Source organism: Micropterus salmoides, unplaced genomic scaffold, assembly GCF_014851395.1.
Source record: "Micropterus salmoides isolate LMB-PRFRI ecotype aquatic unplaced genomic scaffold, ASM1485139v1 Ms_hic_scaffold_12, whole genome shotgun sequence".
Taxonomy (NCBI): Eukaryota; Metazoa; Chordata; class Actinopteri; order Centrarchiformes; family Centrarchidae; genus Micropterus; species Micropterus salmoides.
The window spans coordinates 29417488-29440866 of NW_024040263.1; the positions used below are offsets into that span (position 1 = coordinate 29417488).

A 23379-nucleotide genomic window follows, 5' to 3' on the forward strand; every position below is an offset into this window, starting at 1 on the left:
ATGTGTCCTTTCACATTACTGGGCTCAGAGAGCTACGACTAAAGAGAGCATTTTGTGTTTCACGCAGGAAGAATGTGTCTTTGAATGGAACTCTGGCATGGGGTTAAATGCGTCTCTTAAGATGGCAGTAATTGCAAAATTATTTGAAAGCCATGTTTTCAAAAGCCATCGTTTTCTGAACAAGATTGGGGTATGAAAGGCAATGGATACAGAACCAGCTTGTTTTGTGTACTTTTAATTTATTTTTCTGCACGTTGTACCATAAATATTCAGTAGTAAGATAATAGTAATAATAGCATTCAGCATTAGCATTCAGTTGTGTTGTCAAATTTTTAACTCAGTGAAGGTCAATTGTTTAACAGAGTCCTGAGTCTGTGGGGCGTCCTCCATTGAAAACATAATCTGATGGCATACAGAGAGTCTATTTAATTACGGCAGGCGCAACGACCAGCACAAAGTGGTAGATCTTGGGCGCATGGACTGTGTAGGCGCCACCAAGCACACCTGCTAATTTGGTTCATATATGTGCAGCAGCGCAAAGCACGAAAAGGCTGACTGAAGTTGTCACAGTACAAAGCAACAGATTCTGTTAGAATCAGACTGATGTCAAGTATTTAGTTTGCTCTTGTTGACATAATCATCAGGTTGGCAGCAGATTGACGTTGCACCAGAAACAGACGTCTGTTCTCAACGCAAAGTCCAAGACGTGCACCATGCATTCTGCACCGAGCACTAAAATACAACACATACGGGCAAAGTGAATTTCAAGGACAGGAGGTTTGAGGGCTGCTTGGGCTGGTTGCCACAAAAATGTTTTATTATTCTGCAGCTTTGTACATTTTCGTTTCAGTTGTTCATGGGTGACCACCACATTCAGCACTTGGCCTGTAATTGTTTTGACTGATTTACGCTTTTGGACAGTATTTTTTGCAGTTAGGATATCGAGCGAGTTGGTATGTGAACAGTTAAGCCTGGTGAGAGAAATGTGCAGCGAGAGGCTTACAAGTGGGCTGTCAATGATGTTCTGCACTGTGGGAAATCAGAGGTCTTGCTCTTGGAGACATGTACACACACACTCACACTCGCAGAGTTGTCTCTGTATGAACACAGTAGGAGAGAGGGAGGCCTATCGGTCAAAATGGTGTGTTTATTTCCCTGTTGGGCAAATAAGTGTGTGTGTGTGTGTGTGTATTTACAATTGCGCACAGCTGTTTTTGTATCCATCTCTGTGTGCAGCATGATTGTGTGTACGTCTCCTGCACCTGCCAAGTAGAATCATGATAATAGTCAGTGTTGGACAGTCCAAGCCAGGTCAGAGCTAGTATGAGAGGACAAGCGTCTCTCACTTAATTGTTCATTAGAAATGGAGTGTTATATTTGTCAGTAATGTTACTTGTAGTAAAATGAATTAAGATCAGAAGTGTCGCACTGTGTATCATGTTTCCTTTGTTGAGCTGTCAGACCTGCAGAATGAAATTAAAGCAGAGAGAGTGAATCAGTGTGATTAGATTTACAAAGATTTTACATAGTTTTGATTGGTTCCCTTTAAGAAACTTTAAAAAATGACACTAATTCAGTAAACAGATGTTGTGATAAGTTGTTTCTCGCACTCACAGTGAACATAGAACATGACACCTGCATGTTGATAGCAAACAAACATGAACCTCGACCTGATAAGATAAATGATTGCAGCACAGGCTTTGACCATTATTGACACTTGTTTTTTATCCTGATGCCTCACAAACGTCAACTGATGTTGTAGGTTGTAACTAAGTCAAAAGTTGCAATTGGAAAATCACTGTTTGAAATCAAACAAAAGTAATGCGTATCCATATCCATCCAAGTTTAGTCTTGAATTGATTTTTAGGCATCTGGCCCCAGAGGATTAAACATTAAACAGATAAATTGCCTCAAAGCTGGATGTAAGGTGACCTACCTTACGTACAATGAAACCTTTCTCTCCCTTTTATGCTTCACAATCCCCTGTGGAGCTGTAAGGTGTATTACGTCAGTGGCTTGACGCAAACTTGATGCAAACTTTATGTCTACCCCTTCTTAGTCTAACGCTGTAGCCTCTTTATGAACCCTGCCAGCGTCCTGTCTGCCTCTGAATGCCCATTTGTCCCAGCCCGATATTCTGTCAGACATAGAAATGGTGTCGTCGAGGTTTATTTTTAGGACTATGTGTGTATGGGACATGTTCAGCTTGTGAAGGTGAATCAGAATTGATTTTACTTTCCAATAACAAATGGAAAGGACTTTGTCATGCTGGCAATCTCGTGGAGGCAGAGGGGCCATGCAAGGCACAGTGGAGGGTGTACAGCAGATTAATTGGCTACCCTCGTCTTTGTTATAGTGTCAAATTCTTTAAAAAAAAAAAAATTCACAAATAACTTTTTAATAATATTTATTTATATGTAAACAACATTGAGCTCATTGCTGAAGATTCAACCAAACATGATAAAATATGAGATGTTCAAAATCCTCTGTTTGAGTGCATTTACATGGACATCATGCTGTTTATTGTTTACGTTGTTTTAGAAGTTGTTGTGTGGTTTGCAGAAAACACAGAAGCAGTTTCTTTAGCTCTTCATCTAACAGCTCCTTATGACTTTTTTGTTTGTACTTTGCCCCTCTGCAATTCCCATTATGTCCATATCTTATTATGTACACCTGTTTTGTTGAAGAATAGCAACACAAAAAAAGTTTGTCTTTGTTGTTTCTTTTAGATGCTTCACCGTTAAAGCCTCCCGCTGGGTTACCAGTAGAAACACGACTCAACACTAACTTTTAAAAGCGGTTGTTAGGCTGACAACCAGGCCTCATCTTTTAGTTGCCAAAACTGCAGTTATAAGTCAGCTTTATAATGAAAATGTGACATAAAAGAATGTTTTAAAGTTTTATTGAAGCAACCAGCAACATCAGGCCTGACTTAAACATTGCTTACTAACTATGCTTCTGGAGGTGCTTGAATAGGTTGATTGTGTCCTATTTTTCAGTGCTACTCCTCGAAAGATTGGCTTTGCAGATATTGTAAGCAGCTGTAGAACTTGTTGGCGTTGTTTTTAGCTCCCTCTATGCTATGTTACCTCACCTAGCAAAATGTTCGTGGCACTGTTGATGCATTGCGTAGTATGTCTGAATTTGAATTTTCAGGATAACCCCTTGAGATGTATCATCTTATTTTCAAGGGGCTCCTGCAGCATACATACATAGACACAAAATTAACCACACATATACAAACACAATACAAACACATATATTTATACAAACAAAAACTCGCTCACCTGCCCTGACCCCCACAATTAACATAGCACATATATTAAAGTATATTGACAAATAATCAGCCGAGTGCATTAAACAACCAATACGTCATTTATCAATATGCCTTATGACAAAATGTAACATGCAGGATAACGTCACATCTCACATAGGAATGTTCAAAGAAAATCAAGATAAAGAGAATGAAGACAAAAAGAGTCATGTTCCTATACATACTAATATATATTTTCTACATAAACCATTTATATGTAATACCATTGGTATTCTTAATAACAAGAGCATGTAGTTTTAAGAAAAGAAAAAAGTGACGATTTGAATAAGCGAAATGTGGAAATAGATCTTAGGAAAAGAGGAAGGTTATTCCAGTCTTGAGGAGCTTTATATTGAAATGCTCTCCTACCAGCTACAGAAAACGACCTTGGTACCGTAAAATTTGTTGGACATTGGAGGTGTCTAAGTGAGTATGTCGAGCAATAAGGTATTAAGTGCTGTTTAAGGTATGCAGGACAATTGAAATAAACACATTTGAAGATAAACAGAATCCAGTGGTAATCCCTTCGTGGTTTGGGTTGCAGCCAGTTTAATGAGTCATACATAAGACAATGATGAGTTTTAAATGGACAGTTTAATATAAATCTGCAAAGGGAATTGAATACAACATTAAGAGGTCTACGATTGGACTCAAAGGTATTAGTGTAGACTATGTCTGCATAATCACTGATTGGCATTACCAGTTGAGAAATAATTTTGTTTCTGACTTGAGTAGAATAACAATTGATTGATCTGTACAGAGTGTTAAGACATCCATATACTTTCCTAATGATATTATCAATGTGTATCTTAAAGGTAAGGTTGGAGTCAAGCCAAAGGCCCAAATATTTAAATTCCTCCACATTCTGCATAAGGGATCCATCTAAAAACTTTATTTCAAAACAAGAAGCACAACGGCGATTTTGTATTGTGGAAAACACCATGGAGCAGGATTTCTTCATGTTCAACAGAAGTTTATTAATGAACAGCCACTGTTGTCAAAGTCAGATTGAAGAGTTCCTTGAACTTGCAGCAAATCACGGACAGAGGTATAGATGACAGTGTCATCAGCATAAAGCTCTAAATTACAATGAGAACAAACTTGTGCCAGGTCATTGATAAAGATTGAGAAAAGTAAGGGGCCTAAAGTTGAGCCTTGAGGAACACCTTTATCAACAATTAAATAGTCTGACTAGAATCCTTGGTAAACAACACACTGACACCTATTATGCAAACAGGAATTAAACCAGAGCACAGCATGTTTATTCAAACCAATAGAGTAAAGCTTATCCAGTAGAAGGTAATGGTCAACCATATTGAAGGCCTTTGAGAGATCAATGAAAGCAGCACCAATGAAATGACCATTATCAAAATCCGAGAAGACATCATTTGTAAGTTTTAAGAGAGCAGTTGAAGTAGAAAAATTAGATCTGAAGCCAGATTGATGTGGACATAAAATGTTATAATTATTAATGTACAGTGAGTTGGTTACAAATTTATTTCTCAAATATTTTAGCAACTGCAAAATGTCTGTCATTGATTTGAATAGATTGGCAGAATAGATTGGCCCCCTTGTCACCGAATCACCAAATCCAGCTATTTGAATCCGCATAGGGCCGATATCCAATAGTTATATGTCAGATAGAAGCTGCAAAAGTTCTGAAAGCTGAACACAGAGGTGGAAGTGGAAATGTATGTGTTCACGGGGCTTGGTACAGGTCTGGGTAATTAACATGGACCAACCCCAGCCCATGGAAATGCATTATTAGTATCCTTGTTATGTTTAGATTTCTGGAGTACCCACTCCAGGTAATGTGTATGCTCATGTAAACGTTAGGATCCTTCCTCTGGTTTTGAGACACCTTATGTACTACGTATTCAGATTTGTGATCACTGAGCTTAGTAGTAGTTAGTAAAACAAAAAATATAATGAAAATCCGACACTGGTAATGCAGAGGATTTTAAACGTAATTAAATAATCCTGACTGTCTTCATTGCTGCTGATTAGATGACAAAGCAAATCCATACAATACGGTTGATGCAAATGTCATCTTCAATATGATCAAAACCAGGGTAAGACTCAAAACTGGGACTCTATTGTGTCTTATACATTCTTTTCTGCAGTGGAGTGTATTTTGTTCTCACTATCTGACACACTAGCACAACAAGGCTTTACTTTAACTATTATTCACCATGACCTTTATGATAGTCTATCACAATATTTTTGTATTTGTCATCAGTGGCGTAGTTGTTCCCTTTATCTTCCCTAATGCCCACAGCACTGCTGTAATTAACACAGTGACAGCACATTGGTGTTGAATTGTCAAAGCAGTTTGTAGCTGTGTGAAAATAGCCTGCGGGTGTTTGTAAAACAACGCTCTTCCCTCAGATTTTAAAATGGAACACATCGGGTCATTTGTCATTTAAGTAATCTCCCTTTCAGAATTACAAAGGGCTCAGGGCAGTCCAGTTTTGATCTTTAAAAAAAACAAAAAACAACAACATATATTTGAATATAAGTTGTCTTGTTGTGTTGGACAAACATTCACGCAAGATTAATTTAAATTTCTCCCATATCCCTCTCTGCTGGTTTCCACACACGCGTTGCCTGCTGGGTTTTTCGACTTAGGAATAATGAAATCAATAAGTCATCAATATCTAAGCCCATTGTAATAATGTGGAAATGAGACATGCGGCTTTGCCACTTCATCTTCTGCATCATTAGTTGAATTCAATCAATGTACGCTTTTCATTAGGTAGTATATAGACTTTTAGCCACAGAGGCAAGAAAACAAAATGTGTTTTCACTAAAAATAATTACATGCAAGTGATTTCATACTGGTGTTGAATTATGGCAGCAGGTTCACTTTAAAGATTACTTGTTATCAAGCTCCCGCCCTGCTGAAGTGCCCTTGAGCAAGTTACTGAAGAAAGATGCAGTTCTGACACTGGTTTTGACATGACCTCTGACCTTCCTGTGTGGAAAAACCTTTTGCTATATTTTAAGCACCTGTGGGATTTCTGGATTTCCGAGAATTTCATGTATCCTCGGGGGGGTTTCATCGAAGCCATTAGTTGCATGAAAATGAATCAGCCTCAGTTTATATCATCTTTCATTTCCTCTCTGTATCATTGTCATTAAGGGAAGCAAAATGCTGATGGTTTTTATCGGGAATGATGATTAATGTACAGTAAAAGTCTGCAGTGACGTTAGAGATGAATGTGGAGACTTTGGCAAGTGAACAGTGTCAATGAGAAACTGCTGTAGCTTTTTAAGGCTTGTAGGAAGCGCCTAAAACGGTTCGACTTTTGCATCGCAGCCAAACCACCTGTATCACAATCTTATGCTTTCAAATTTTGTGTTTTCAGTATAGACTGTGTTCATTGTCCCAGTTGAGGGCTTCGTCTTTCACAGCAAAGGGTCACTATTAATCCATCACTTAATTTCTTCCCACTAATGCAACTTTTTTAGATTCAATGCGAAAAGTGTAAACACAGCGAAACTTCTGCACATTTACAAAGGTTTTGGAGATTATGTAACTGTATAGATTTTTAACATATAGGTCTGTAACACTGTGAGAAAGGATTAGGGTGTTGCTGGAAAAGTACTTGCTCCTCCTTATATAAATAAAATTTAGAATGCTTGTGCAGACAGACACTTACACAAATAGTGTAGGTGTACAGTATGTCCACAGCAAATACTTATTGTCTACTTAATGTGCACTTGTATATTTTCAGTGAGTCATGCGCACACATCCACAGGCGCTCCTTGTTGGATCTTGACAACAGTACAGGTTCTTACATCTGCAAATACCCATATAGCTAACAGCCTCAGTGTGCTTAAAACAAAGGCCTTGTCCAAGCATCTAACAGCATGTGAAACTCTCTTTCTGGCCGTAGAATGATCACCGGTTTTGTTGGACAATTTCCGTAACTTTCCAAGTCACATCGTTACAGAGACCTGCCCCATCAACATCCTGGATCAAGCACTCAGCAGCTGGTCCATGTGACTCCGGCAACATGAGAGGAAGTGGACTCTGTGTTTTACATTGATGATGAAAACTTTCTATTATCATCTGGTTGCTGCTGTTTACATTCACCCCAGATGCAAATTCAAAAAATGCACTGTGTAATGTTCGGGGTGTATACGTGTGTATATAAATAACTGTTTATAGTGTTTTATTTTATATGTTACATGGCTCAACATTTTTGCAACTGGCCCCACCGGGCCAGTGGGTTTGAAACTTACTGGCCCGAAGACAATTTTTACTGTCCCTCCTTCCGAAAGTGTTTAAGCGTTTATTAAATACATCCTGGATATAAAAAAAAGAACTAAATAAAAATGTGAGTTAAAATTATAAAAAATAAAAAGGCTAACAAAACTATTTACTTTCAAAACAAAACATACTAACAGACTCAAACATGACGTGCTCTCCTGCTGACAGCCATTTATGAAAAATGTACACAGAGTAGCGGACACGAGTCGCAGTGAACAGGTTGCCATGGTAGCGGCCTGTCAATCAAGAGTAGTCCCGTCCAAAAGCACTCGCTGCATTATCGTCTATTTTCCCTTAAATAGGACCATCCACACATCCTTGGGCCCCATCCACACTACTCCGTTTTTGTTTAAAAGCGATCACCATCCACATCAGCGTTTTAGCTGTGCGTCAGAGTTGATATCTGTCTATACTACAACTGAAAACTCACATCTAGTGGCCGTTCACGTACACTGGGCATGCGCGTGCGGGTGTAAACATGAAGCAGATGGTCTATTCTGTAGTTACAGAAGATTTAGCGAAAGAATAAAGTACTAGAGACGAAGAATCACACCAGATTTTATTTTGCATGGACCAGTAATGAGCTGGAACAGTTACTGAATGTAACGCGGGAATTAAGAGAGACTGTGACAGCAGAAAACAGACTGGGAGTCATTGCAAAGTAAATACAGGAACATTCACAGTACACTTGTAGTTTATAAGTGTTATTTGCATAATACAAAATATTTTAATAAAAATACCAAGTCAAAGCATCGTGTTTCTGCTTTGCATGACCTATAAGACCCAATCAGAGAGCCAAACATGAGCGTCTGCGTCATCGTTTCTGAAGTCCTCCGTTTTTGGCAGTCTGCACTAAAATGCTACCTGGAGTTTTAAATTGAAAAATGGGGTCAGCAGAGTTTTGAAGTACGGCCTTCAGATTGTTGCTTGTTTCAGTTTACCCACAAATTCTGTCACTTTTTGTACAACACTGTGAATGCCTTTGACAATCCGAGGGACTTGCTGAAAGCATCCCCATTTGTATGATTCATTATGTGTGTTATAAAGACACACAAGAGACACAAATTTCTTGGAGGGAGGAAGAGTGATGCTGTCTGAAGGAGGCTATGATAGCAAGCTTTTAGCTTGGCTATTTGTTCAAAGCATACTGAACCCTTTATAACACTCTTGCTGCTCCTCCTGCTGAGCTTGCGACCGTCCACTTTGGCAAAAATATTTTCCACATACTTTGTTTTAGACATCCCCCAAACACTCTATTTCAAGAGTAGTCCACTCTGTTAGGTCTTTTCTGGACTTTCAGCTGAAGTGTCCAATATCTGACCTGTTGCTGCCAGCTAGCTTTGGCACGCCGGGAGGAGATCGATGCTCCCCACCAATTTAATAACCTTCATTTATTCCGGGCCTAACAAATGGAGTAATCAGGGGCCATTGATCGACAGCGAGCGGTGCTGGGGGCTATATGGGAGTCTTAAAAGGGCGCTGAGGGAAACTGCTGGAAAGTCCCCTGGAGTCCTGTGCAGTTGTTAATGAGAAGAGGATGGCAACCAATTATATGCACAGGACCAAACAGGAAGACACATGCTCACATGTATTAGTTTATCTCTTTCCATCTCCCTCCTTCTTCCCTGTCTGTCTCATTCTCTCTGCGGTTCTGTTACTTTTTTCACTCTGCATAACTTTTTATCGCAGCAAAGGCTCAGACTTGGTGCTTGAAAAAGCAAAGTGTGCTCTTCTGATGCTCTGTCACAATCTGTATGTACCTAATGGATTATTGGGAATCCATTAGGTACATCATACCATATCTATTAAAATCAAATTGTGTTAAGTCTATATGCTCACTTGATGACTTCTGAGACAGGCAGATTTGATAGAGAACCACTTGTTACTGGTACCTTGCTCATCTTTCACTCATTCTAGTCATCATTGTTTTTAACGTTCCTCTTTCTTTTTATTTGAGTCCAACTCTGTGTGCTTTTTCTAGGGATGACTTTTGTTGTCATTGTTCAGTAGTAGTCAAAGACAGTGAAAAATGCCCGGAGTCTAAGGTGATGTTTTGAAATTTCTTGTTTTGTCCAACCAACAGTCCAAAACTCAGTGTTCAATATACACAGCCTCAAATTTAAAACAACTGGAGCCAGTGGATGTTTTTCATTTTTTACTTGACTACTTCTTGATTTACTTAAGTGATTAGTAGATTATTGAATGTTGTCAGTATATCTTTTTAATTAATTTTAGCTCCTTTCCTTAATTTCCTTTCATGTACCTTGAATTCAAGGGTAGAGCATATACAGTAGCCCTAAACCATTTATTTTCTTTATTTAAACCACACTTCCTGGCCCTTATCAGTGCTGATGGAAACCATGAGATGTAATTGAAAGCCCCAGATAAAGTTAGTACTTTTGTTTTTTACGACTTAAAGTTTATTTAATTTCATATTTTCTATAACACAAAACCAGTTAAGTTTTTCTGAATTTGGATTCTGCATTGGCCTCCTTATATCACAGTTATAAATCAGTTTGTATAGAGCCGTTCAGTTCTGTCTGCTTTCATTAATGTTTATTTTACCTTAATGGGAACTACACCCAACCTTATGAACAAAGTCTAAGGTCTGGCAGTTTCCCTCAGGGTAGATTGTTTTTTTTCTGCCCAATAAATTTGCCAGCATTTTACCTCATAGCAAGCCAGTTATTTCCAAACCTGGTTGATAAATGAGCTACTACTTTTTGTTTTCACTGTTGTTTTTGTGTGTGTGTGTGTGTGTGTGTGTGAGAGAGAGAGGGAGGTAAAATGTGAAATAAACAAGCAGATAAATCAATGAGAATAATGTGGACCACATCTGTGTGCCGCCACACTCAAATGCCATGTAGTACGCAATGATGAGCTGGAACAGAAAACCACTGCTCCTCATCCATCTGTATTATTCACATGCAAATGAATGTCAAATGTATTATATATAGACTGCGTTGAATGCTGGATGAAAAAAAACAAAAAAAAACAATTTCATCAAGGCTGTTTTATATTAGGGATGTTAATTATCTCGCCATCTCGAGCCACTTAATTGTAACTGATCCACACCGATGTGAAACCCCTGTGGTGCTGCGAGTGTAGTCACATGTCCTCCCTGTACCTCTGGTTGCGACTGCTTAGTAATTCTGTAGCTTTTGTGTATTTTGAGTGAAAAAAAATGTTGATCCTTGGTGACTTTACTTGTTGAAAATGAACTACTCATTACCATCTCTTGACATTTTATCTGCCATGACAGTAACACCTTTTCTCTCTCGCGCATTAAAACGTCTCCAAAGTGTGCTGTCATTTCAGCTGATGTATTTTAAAGGGCAAACCTGTCCTGTTTCTTTCCAGTTGAGTCTGTGTCTTTGTAGTATCTTTTAGATAAGATGGATGTCTTTCCCAGGATATTAGTGGTGATATTTAGCAGCCCCTGCAGAGCTTATAGAGAGCAGGCACGCACGTGCATATCAACAGTTTAAACATTGAGTGAAGGCTTTTGGGCTTTCTTGTGCACATGTGTTTTGTGTAAGGAGATCACATTTCTGCTTTGAGCTAAAATTACTTGCAATAACGTGCTCTTTCTGTAAACAGCGGATCTAACTCCATCCTGCCTTTCTTTAAAGAGTGAGATGGAGAAATGCAGAAGTTGGGACAAAAATCATGGGAAATGCCTCATAGTTTAAATATATATTATTAAGGGTATTATAAGCAGTAGGGCCACCCTTTGCCATCCAAACAGCTTGCATCTTCATTGGATTTTTTGTCACTAAGGTCCTGAGCTGTGTGTTCAGAGACATGAGACCATTCTTGAAGGGAAACTTCCAGTTCTTTGAAGGATGAAGGAAGTGAAAATCTTTACTGTATGTCTCATGACACCTCACTGAGTTTTAGATCTGGTGACTGGGGAGGCCATGGTTGGCTTTTAGCTTCTTTCTAGTGTTCTTAAAACAACTCTTGAGCTATCATTGGATTTAAAGATACCATCACAAGTTGGCAGCAGACAAGTGTGTATTTGAGACATCTGTTGGCTCTCTCCAGACATACTGTCATTTAAGATGTCTGTCTTAAATGACTTATAGTGCTCATTAGTCTAGGTTACTTGCTTCGCAGGTGTGTTTCTTGCATTGGCCCTCATTTGTTTTTTTATTCCATCTCCACAATACATGGCAACTTTGGGAAGTTCACAATAGCCAGTTAATGTGATCATTTATCTCTGTGGTAAGTTTTAATGATTGAACATTTTTTCCCAGTTGGTCAGACTGAAATATCTCAACAACTACTGGATAAATTGTGATGAAGATGAAGCCAAATGACTCTGGTGATCCCCTGACTTTTCCTCTGGTACCACCAGCAGGTAAAATGTTTTATTTGGCCAATACTGCACTGTACTGCACATTATGTGTAGCTCTAATTAGCAAATGATTGCATACTAAAAAGCAACTAAGATTGTAAACATGGAAGACATTATACCTGCTAAACATCAGCATGTTAACCGTGTCATTGTGAGCATGTAAGCATTCAGACATTAGCATTTAGTAGAGTCTCACAGAGCCTGTACTTGTAGGCTGTAGACCAGGTGTCGACAAATACATTTGGCATCGGGACAATTTTTTTTAAGCCATTAGATAGCGAGGCAGAACATTCAGTCAAATGAAAATTTAAAACCACTTGTTAGTGTGCCTGGTTAGCTCAGTCAGTAATACACAGGCCTCTTAGTCGGAGGGTTGTGTGATCGAACCTCACAATGTGTGATTAGATTTTCTCTCCCAATTATAAAAATTAATTATGAAGAGACTGTTTCACATGTTCACAGTAAAGCGTTTGCTGGAGTGGATTAATCCACATCCATCAACCTATGGACGATGTTCATCTCCAGGCAGAGTAAATTGCAGCACTTTGCAGTCAGGGAATCCAATCTCATGGGTTATTTCAGAGATGTGTCAAGCAAACTTCTGACTCTTTTTGAATGTCCAACAGATGTTTTCATAGTGAAAGCTCTCATTTCAGCTCGAAATAAAGCCCTACCTCCCTACTTACTTTCACTTCATTTGCACATTCATGCGGAGGGTCCGCCACATTGAGTGCCATCCGAAACCAATGAGGGCGGAGTGGTAGTAGGTTGTAAAACCCTCCAATGCCGAGTGAGCACTGATGCCGGCTCATTGAAGGTGTGTAACACCCTTTGCTGCACGATGAGAGACCTTTCTTTCAAATGTGAGTTCCTTGTAACTTCGCTGGTTAACATGTAGGATTTTTTAATTCCGAAACTACGCAAACATTTCACATCAACAACGTAGCCCAAAGATTATGTTTAATTAAAAAAACATGCTCTTGTCTGATAGACAATACAACTTGTGTTGTTTTTACCGAATCTTATTCATGTCATCCGAAAATTCATGTCATGGCTCAGAGGCAAAAACTAACAATAGTGCAGACCACAGAGTTCGTATATCTGTAATTATTGTCGTTGTAACTAATGTTATCATTATTTATATGATAATTTCAGAGGTTAGGTTGCCTAAAAACAACAATGCTCATATGAATATTTTTAAGACTGACACCGCATTTCTTGTAAATTAATCCAATCACATTTATTCACAAACAACATTAATTTTAATAGAATATAAATAGAACAAGTTATGGAAATATAAGTTTTATAATTGTATCAGTTTGTTTTTATGTATATTCAATATTTAATTTTATAAAATGTCCACAGTAGCAGCGGTGTTCTGAATGGAAGAATTTATTGGAGGGAAGTTCCCTTAACCGACATTCCCTGTGCAGGGAGCAGGGAGTACTGTTTACGTACACTGTGGATCGGAACGCAGTGGAAGTGGTGAGGGTTTAGTTTCGGAAAGGCCCTTAGTTTTCGGGAATATCGCGCTAAGCAGTGATGGAACTGCCAACTTAGTAATTTTTCACAGTAACCACGTATTGTGTTCATATAGTTATGTACCCAAGCAGAAAACATGTGCATCAGTTCCCATTCATCAGGATGGGTTCATGATGCACACCATGCAGGCAGGAAAAGGGCGAGGGTTGAGGAGGTCAGGTGAAAATGAATGAAGCTATGTGTATGTGCGTCCCACTACTGACCTTTTGTTGGTTGGAAAGTAGAAGGCTCCTTAATGACAGTCCTCCTCACCCTGCTCAGCAGTGGGACGTCATGTAACCCACTGTACACACACAACGTGTGGTGTATAGGTCTATATTACACACAGAGACAGTATCTAACACTACCCGCTAAAGGTCACTTGGCACTATTGCACTGACCTACACGGCGATTTGTACGCGTATCAGGTGGTTATAGCTCTCAAAATAAGTGTGTACAGTTGTTGTCATTTCTATAACCCAGTACTGACCTTACCATTGAAAAAGCTTATTAGGAGTCAGTGCTGTTCACTTTCTCTGGTGAGTACATTTGGTTTTAAGACTGTTGTTCGCTTGATGACCGTTAACGTGAATTACAGATGCACCTAGCTAAGCAAGCTAGCTAGCTCCACACACGGCCGTTAGCGGCACCGTCTCGCCCAAATATGGTCACGCCCGGTGTCGCTGGTTGCAAAAAATCAACATGGCAGTGCCCTATCGGCCAAAATCGAGGCTTCAAAACGGCAGTCCACAAACCAACGGGTGACGTCACCATGACTACGTCCACTTCTGATATACAGTCTCTGGATGTTACCCAGCCTTGACTTATGGACAGTGAATGTATCAGTTTTAGTTTTTAGCCATGCTAGCAGCGTGGCTCTAGGGATGGCAGTGTTGGTTGGTCCGCAGTTTGGGTCCAGACTTAAATAAATCTCAAAAAGCTATTGGATGGATTTCCATTAAACTTTAACATTGATGGTGCCAAGAGTATGAATCCTGTTGACCTGGTGATCCCTCACTTTTTTTTTTTTTTTTTTTCAAATATATTTTATTGAGCATCAAAGAAACAAGTGTCTACAAAACAAGTAGCCAAAGAGAGGTACTGTGCTCATTTTTGTCGTTTTCTATTCCCCACCATAGACTGTATATAAAAAGTTCCCCACCCCTTTTCAGAGTTCCCATCCCAACCCCACTCCATCTCTGGGTAATAGTGGGAGCAGAAGAACATATATATGCAAACGCACACTAAAATGAAAAAACCAATAAATGTGATCCCCTCACTTTAAATCTAGGGCCACAAATAGGTCAAAGCTTTCATTTATCCTGTGAAATCTCTCCATCTGTACTGAAGGACTTGCCCTGGATTTTGTACAGATCTTCATGGTGCCCAGTGGAAGAATCCTAATGACTTTGGTGATCCCCTGTCCTTTCTTTAAGGGCCTCCATGAGGTGAAATGTCTCCATAACTTATTGGATGAAATTTGGCACGCACATTTATTTCCCCCAAAGGATAAATTGTAATTACTTTGGTGGTCACTTAACTTTTCATCTAGCACGTAAGCTTAGTCAGTTCTCAGTTTGCCCATAGTGTTGCTGGTTCATCTTCTAGTAACAAACCCTGGTGCGTTCAGGGAAGCTTTTATGACTCTTATAGCAGTTACAGTAGTTCTCTGCAGCCTTGAAAAAATCTAGATTCTTTGTTTTGATCTGATTTCAGCAAAATCGTAACCAAGGAGCTGCAATAAAGATTTGAGCCCCGTGTGGAACTCTGCATGTAGCTGACCGACGGCTAATTGGAGACAAGAGTGCTGTCCCAGATGAAAGGCTATCAGACTTTGATTTACAAAGTGACACGATAATGAAGCAGTCACTGGTCAGCTTGGGTCAAGCAGTGCCATCCTCAATAACTGTCCTCGTGAGTTGATCAGTGGCAGAGATGAGAATTTTATGGAGCAGAGATCCAGTGACCCTCCTTTAACAAGTTCATCATATTAACTAAACCCAAAGAATATCTAAGTAGCACTACTTTTTATAAGTTTAAGTTAAGTACTTCTTAAGTTTCTTACTTTTTAACACTGCATTAATGTCAACAAACAATATTTACAAGATACAGATGTTGTCACTGATATATATTTTGTGCTTTTATAAGACAGAGAGCTGTGTTAAAGGACAAGAGTTCCTGTAATCATTAGAGTTACAGGTTGGGTGCCATGGTGTCATAAAGGTGTTTGCTGTGCACAAAGAAAAGAGTTTCTGAGGTGCTGACAGTGGAGATGGAGTGATGGATCACTGTTAACTGCAATGTGTAATTTGCACTGTAGGAGACCTGTCTGATCAAGTGTGTGTGTGTGTGAGTCAGGACTTGCCACATAACCCATGGATCAATGGTTGTTCTATTTCTGCTCACTTCCTGTCCCAGTGGTTTTCTGGGTTGTGGTCGTTACCTTGTGTGGCTTTCAGTCTGTTATGATTCTACTCTTCCAAATGAATGCTTGCAACCTGACCTGTACAGTCAGTGACAAACCTTTGAGACTGCAGGTTAAATTCGTTGATGCACTGAAACTAGCCTCAGTTTTAGACATAATGGAATCCCTGGACCAGATGGGTAAAACGTGGAAGGGAAGATAATAACTCCTTTCTCAGTATCTAGTGTTGAGTTTCCCCCGGGCGAGACACTTAACCTTCACTGCTCCACTGGAGCTTCAGTAGCCAGCAGCGGCAGCGGCAGCAGCAGCAGCAGCAGCAGAATGTGGTTTACTGGAAAACTCCCAGGACGGACCTGAGTACAAGCATGTGGGCTCAGTCCAGTTTCTCTGATGAATGAAGATTTAATGTTGTGTTGGAAATTAATCCACTAGTTTGTTTTGAATTAAACATTGGAGAGTGACGTGAGGGTAATGCTGTGTCCGGTGTCTTCTCCCCCAGATGAAGACTGTGAGTGTAGCGCTTGTGCTGTGTCTCAACGTGGGAGTGGACCCTCCTGATGTGGTCAAGACCTCCCCCTGTGCCAGACTGGAGTGTTGGATAGGTGAGTGAGTCCCCACAGACGCACACCAACAGCACTCAAACGCAACACATGATGTGATAAAAGTGGGTTCTTCCTAAATGTGAGATACACAATGTGTTTCTGCCTTTTGTCAGGCATGAGTGTCAAATCTGTAACAGAAGCTTTAAAATAGCACCCTTTCTTCTCAGACTCAACTCTTTTTATAAAATCAAGAGCTTTATTGTTATTTTTTTTTTACCTTTAAACATTTAACTGCATAATAAACAACACAGTTGAACCAACACATCATTTGACTTTCTCCCTTCATTTGCATTTATTTTACAAAAAAAATAAACATACAGATATTGTGCACATACTCCCGGAGTTAGAGAGACTAAAGGATATTTTAACTTTTATGCACGTCTAAATACTGTTAGGAAAATGAAGCGCACTGCATAGGCAACGGTTTTGTAACGACGCATCTGTGTCTGATCAGCCCTGACCAACAGGAGCAAAAACAGAGGTTATTAAGTAGTGGTAAGCCATACAAGACGACTGTCAACTTACAGTGACAGTGAAAGTTTAGCTTTTACTTTACAGCATTTAAGGGCGCACTCTGTCATTCCCACGGGAGCTCAATTCATAACTCCTCTGTCAACGAAGGAGGAAGCAGTCTGCCCTCACCAGAGCAACAAAATGTGACACAGAACGAAAACAACAGAACCATCTCCATCGAATGGGAACCTCAAAACCCTCCCCTGAGACTGCTTGACTCTAAGGAGTGAGGAAAGCACATTAAAGAGGGAACACACTTTTTAAAGTTTCTGAAACTTTCTCGGCGGTTTCTGAGGACACTGACATTGTGCAGAGCTGCCACTTGATTTTTGAGACTGTATTCGGGAATGTTATGGAGTAAAGGCAAAGGTGATTTCCTAAAATGCACCATGATGTTTATTAAATGACACATGGTACAGCTATATTCTAATTGAGGGGCTAACATCTGCTTGTCAGTGGCCATCATGAGTTTGGTGAGTGTGTCCCTTACATACTGGCACCGTTAAACCTTTTCATCATAACAGGAAATTGTAAAATGGTGTTTTAAGCTCACCACGCAATATGTAGGCACAAGCCATACTGTTGCAATATTCCTTTTTACCATCATAGGGCTCTTAGAGGACACTACTGTTGTGTGTTTTTATTTAAAATTATAGTATATCCAAACTGAGGGGAAAAAAAGCAAAGATTCTTTAATTGCTCACTAAAATGTCATTATTTTGTATTTTGAGTAATATTTTCCTTAAGAATTTATAATTGGACTCATAAATGTTTTTGCTGTCTTGTTGTGATAAGTAGGCCTCATTCACCATAAGGGCGGTGGTTTAATTTTCAGCAGAAAGCATGTCAGTATCTCCTGCATGCTTGCCAGTTCATTCTTTGGGGCCTGCTGAGCGCAGTTTGATCCGTCCTCAATCTATATTTTGCTATACGCCATGCTGATTTACTCTCATCAATATTTCATCCTGAGGGGTTGCTGCTATTTTTCAAAACCCTAGTTTTGATTTAACAAGAAAAAATCCTTTGATGCTGAAATCATAAACTATAACTCTACTATGTAAACATGACTTGGAAGAATCTTTGGCCCGAATGTTAAATAATGTCAGCCTGCTTGTTTGGCTTATGTCATCTTATGGGTAACATCATGAAGAATGTATGTGGTGTATAATATCATTACAGTTGGTTTTTCAGCTCCAGATTGAGAGTGTGTGTGGTCCTGCTATGCTGTGACTGTACACTCTGTGTTGTCTTGCCAGATCCTCTGTCGATGAGTCCACAGAAAGCCCTGGAGACCATCGGGGCCAACCTGCAGAAGCAATACGAAAACTGGCAACCCAGGGTGAGTGGGTTACGTAAACCAGCCTCCGTCCTTTTTTTTGCCACTGTGTGATAAATTCAGGTTCTTGAAGTTGGTCATCGATTCTGGGGATCCAACTAGTCATTCTCATGCTTTTTTAAAGATGTTTTAGAAATAGGTTTATAGATCTTGGCCGACTCTCTTGAATATCCAGAGTGTCTTTTAGGTTTTTACCAATTCTGTGGACCTTACTGATGTTCGTCACTTTTCTCTCAATCAGCAATCTTTTATCAAAAAACTGCTTGATAATTAGAGCGATGAACCCCTCCCCCACACTTTCAGGACGATGGCATCTATCCGTTTTCTCTGCGTGTCACTTTCTCAGTGAGACAAACACTATTATAGTACAGGCCAAGCCTAAGTAAAGCTGTGAGAACTTGAACTTGATGTCCCTTGCTCGGTATGTGAATAAGCAGACAGAGAATTTTGATGTATGCGAGTATGAAAAGACAGCTACTGCAGCTGGCATGGTATCTCTGTGTGTTTTACATTTAGTGAGCATGTGAATGTTTAAGAGGGTAAATGTTAGGGGGTTAGGGTAAGAAATTCAACTCTTAAGTTTGTGTGTGTGTACATGCATTCATATCATTGCCAGCAGCAGCACTTCTCCTCAGCTTGTAGCTGTATTAGAGCTCAGTGTTTTACCAGAGGCTCCTCTTCTGTTGTCCTCCTCGAGCTGCCCCTTGGCCTCCGCATTGTAAGTGATCCAGTGTTTAAACGGCACATTTGCTGTCATTACGGCATTAGCTGTCATTGTAACAGTGCATGCTGACTAAAGGGCAATCTACACTGCCAGCATTTTTCTGAAGCGTCTTAGACGTCCACCATATACATATTTAAGAGTGTATTTTTTTTTTCTCTGGCACACATAGTTAAGTGTATTCTCCATTGGCAGTAGCTGAAAACACTAGAGCTCAAATAGTCAAGTAATTCTGTTTATTGAAAGAAAATTAATCAGCAGCATTTTTGATAATTGATTTAATTGTCATTCACTAGTTGCACATTCTCAAATGTAAAAATGTGCTGCTTTTATTCAGTGTCAACTTGGACTCTGAGAAAGTGTGAAGGGCATTTTTCAGTTTTCTGACATTTTATAGACGTATATGGTAATAACCAGGTAACCAGATTAATTGATAAATGGGAATAATCGTTATTTGCAGCCCCTGCAAATTACACAAATCCGTCTATAGCCAACTACAGCTCACAAAACACACATTAAAACAAAAAGAGAACCTGCACAGCTGTCACACACCACAACAACTGTAACACACATAACGCTACGTTTCTAGACAACTTAGTGGTTGCTGACGTCCTCCTCAGGAGAGAGAGTTAAAAGCAACAATCAGTGTGTGTGTGTTGTTGTACTCACCTACCTTAACGTAATTCTGCAAGTCTTGTGCACTGTGAAGTCCTCCACAATCCGCTCTAGGTTCAACTTTTCTGCTCATCCATTCTCAAAGCATAATATAATCCGTCAACTCAGCCACTCTGTCCCCCTGCTCCTCAAATTTTTCAGTCACTGAGCTGAATGAGCGCTCAGCAGTCACAACTGTGCCAGGGATGATTGTTAGAAACAGCAGAAGGCCTCACACAGCTCACTGAAGAGAAAAATTCCTAAGCAAATGTAGAATTCGTCGATGGATGATCCACCATAAGCATGTTGGCATTTAGTATTTTAGTCACTGAGAGAGTGCAGACTTTCTCATGCCCTCTGTCTGCCCTTTGCTGATTTGCTGCAGCCTTTGTTTTGTTCCCCTCTCACACAGTCTGTCATAACTTTTTTTATGTTACTTTTGTTTTTACTCTATAAAAGATGCGACTTAAAATGTAGTGAAGTGCAATACTTGTGATTAAAGTAAATGTAACGTGTTCGTTTCACCCCTGCCTCCCAGTAACTATAAAGGTTCTCTTTTTAAGTGGCTTAAGTTGACATCACTGCATTGTGGTGTAAACCATGTCGGCTGGTCCTGGACTCACATTTTGCCTCTCATCCATATCTTTTTCTCCACGCTTCTTGCAATGTCAAATATGTTTCCTGTGGGGGAATGATGGAAATAATAAGCAAACACTTGAAATCTGATCCGAGCAGTCTGGGCTGAGTTGCTGTTGCAGATATTGGATTTGAATTGCATTTCAAACCACCTGCGAATATGTTTTAAATCCGGCTTGAAATCTGGATTTGATCATGCCTTGTTTTGTTTGTTTTTTTTTCTGTTGAGACTTTGTAACAAAATGGATGTTTGATATTAGAAATGTGAAAAAAGTCAGATATCAGCTGTCTGTCTGTGTGAACATGGCCTCTGGTGGACAGGTTGAGGAGGATTATGTTAGACCAGGTGAAGAGGCGAAGCTGAAAAAAGAAAAGCTTGTGATGCACAGGACAGCTTTAGTAAAATAGCAGCTGGTGAGTTGCCTCAGCATGAAAGTGCACCTCATCTTGTTGCTACACTGGGAACTGTGGAACCCCTACATGGCCCCCAAATAGCATCTGATGATATAGGTAAAACTACAATTAATGTGTGGTTGTTTGGTAAGATAGTGCAGAAGTAAAACATGAAGGAAGAGGAGGGGGAGGAAGAGACTTCCCTGGAGAGAGCAGCTAAAGGAATGTAGGCTCGGTCTCGGCTGACCTGGGAGGTTAGCAGCAAATGGTGGTAGGAGTGCAGGAGGAGGAGGAGGAGGAGTGGGAGGGTGAGAGAGAAAGCTGTTCCTTTTTATTTATTTATTTTTTCAGCCTTAGGATTCACAGCTCAGCAGCATCACACCACAGAGCAGCGCTCGCCAACACACCTTACATAAACTGTTGAGAAAGCAATCACTTACATAGCAGCAATTTACCTGCTTTGTGACTGCGATGAGAAATCTTGTAATAAGTTTGTTTTGGATGGGGAGAGTTAGTAAGCATTACACCTAAGAGCAAATCTAAGATCCATCGTGTCACATTTCCTGTGTGTTGCCGGTGGTGTTGGTATGTAGGAGCGGTGTTCATAACAATTTAGCTGCCCAGAGAGTTTAGTTGCGCCAGCCTGCCATCACAAATCCATTTTTCTCTTTGCTGTAGTCTCACATTAACCCTTGTGGCCAGAAAACACAGAGAGAGAAAGGCAAACTCCGTCTTGGCTGCTGCCCACTCACTTTCTCAACCAACACTTCGTGTCTCTCTCTCTCTCCCCGTCACCATTTTTCATCATTTTTTCCACTCCATATCAAAGGGATATTTCTTTCAATCTAGGCTCTCATGTGGCCATCCTTACTTGACCTCTGCATTTTGATACCAATCTTCTTTGCCTGTGGATTAGTTTGTTTGTTTTTTGGCTTGTGTGTGTGTATTATGTTTGCACTAGAGTGAAGAAAAGATGTTGTGAAGCCTTTCTGCCTCTTGTCGGCTTGGAGCTGAGAGCTCTCACAGTAGCTGCAGATATTCCAACATGCTGTCCATCAGCCTCTGTAAGGAGACCCACCTTCAGTTAGCTCAGTGAACCAGATGCAGCCCATCTACATATGAGAGAGAGAGAGAGAGATGTATGTGTGTACCTTTTGGGAGATTTGTTTTTGGTGCAAATCACAGCATGACACGATGCCAAACAGTTTCTGTTGCAATAGCTGAAATAATTTCCTCTCTATACAGTAATTTTTGTTCATGACAGATTGCACCTTTCCTGCATCATTATTATATAGTTGTTGTTATTACATGGGATTCATATTGCAACATTTAGCAGAAGACTGGAACTGGAAATACAGATGATAACATCTGATCATGAGTTCTGTATTATGAGATGAGTAATGAGATGGATCTTCACAGCCCACGGTTGGTTTGGCTACACTGTAAACAGATAGATTAGTTGTATTTCTGTTTTTCACACTTCCTTTATTAGTTTATCCTGATTCAACAGTGTCAACGCTACAAACAACAATAAAGAAAAGAGAAATACAGTACAGTTAGACAAAGTCCATGACAGATAGGACAGAACAAGCCATATTTCAATGGAGCCTTAATATCACAAATATGATAGCGTGGGAGAAAACGGCAATGATTCAAGAAACAAAAATGGATATTACTTAAATGTAACGGTGTCCGTCAATTATATATATATATATATATGCACGCTGTTGCACTCAAAATATAAAAAGGTCAGGATGTCAACTTGGGAAGGATAGATTATCCACGTAAGCAGTGAAGGGAAACCACATTGTGATTCATTTAAAGTGAGAATTTAGTTTCTCAGTTTGAAGACAAATCATAAGCTCCTTGATCCATTCAGTAAAGAGAGAGGGCAGGCAGCCTACCATCTATTGAGGATTCTGTTGTATTTCTGAACTACTCAACCCCAACTGTGGCCACATCAACCCAGACTGAAATCTTCAGTATTCTAACTTTAAATCAAATTCATATAAAAGGGTTAAAAGTTAAACCTATTGTTAAACAGTCTTGTGTGAGTTGTCTGTGCAGCTGCCTTTGTTACTTTGTGCGTGTGCATGCCTGCTGTTGGCTGTGGACACACATACTGTCACCCAGCCTTAAATTCAATTCAGCTATATTGGCATGAATGTATAACAATAACAATAACATATTATATATATAAAAATATTGCCAAAGCTACAAATAAATTACATAAGAACAATTAATTTCATACATTTCATTAAATAAGTAAATAAAAAAGTAAAAGTTGCATTTGTGTGTGTGTGTGTGTGTTAATTAAAAATTAAATAATAAAAATGATAATAAAATATATAAAATAAAAATTATGTAAAAATACACATTAAAAATAAATAAAACTGTGTGTGGATATTAATAGACAAAAAAAAATAAATATTAACTAATTAAAAAAAATAAAATGACTAAAAAATATTTATCATATGTGAAATTTAAAAACAAAATACAAATAAAGGAATTATTACTAAAATATCAAACAATCAAAATAATGAAAAAAATTAGTACAATTATTTATCAGTCTGAGTTTCCACTGGTTGTCCTCAGTTTGTGGCATGAAGAGACATATTCTGCAGCAATT

The 23379-nt window shown here is 39.4% G+C and overlaps 1 protein-coding gene across 4 annotated transcripts in view; it reads left to right on the forward strand.

Annotated features, from left to right (window-relative positions):
- Positions 1–23379, forward strand: part of rptor (regulatory associated protein of MTOR, complex 1) — a 239276-nt gene that overhangs the window by 3153 nt on the left and 212744 nt on the right. For all 4 annotated transcript variants that reach the window (XM_038714432.1, XM_038714434.1, XM_038714433.1 and 1 more), the window contains exons 3-4: positions 16395–16497; positions 18267–18349. In XM_038714432.1, the coding sequence (XP_038570360.1) occupies positions 16395–16497; positions 18267–18349 (186 nt within the window). The remainder of the gene's footprint in view (positions 1–16394; positions 16498–18266; positions 18350–23379) is intronic.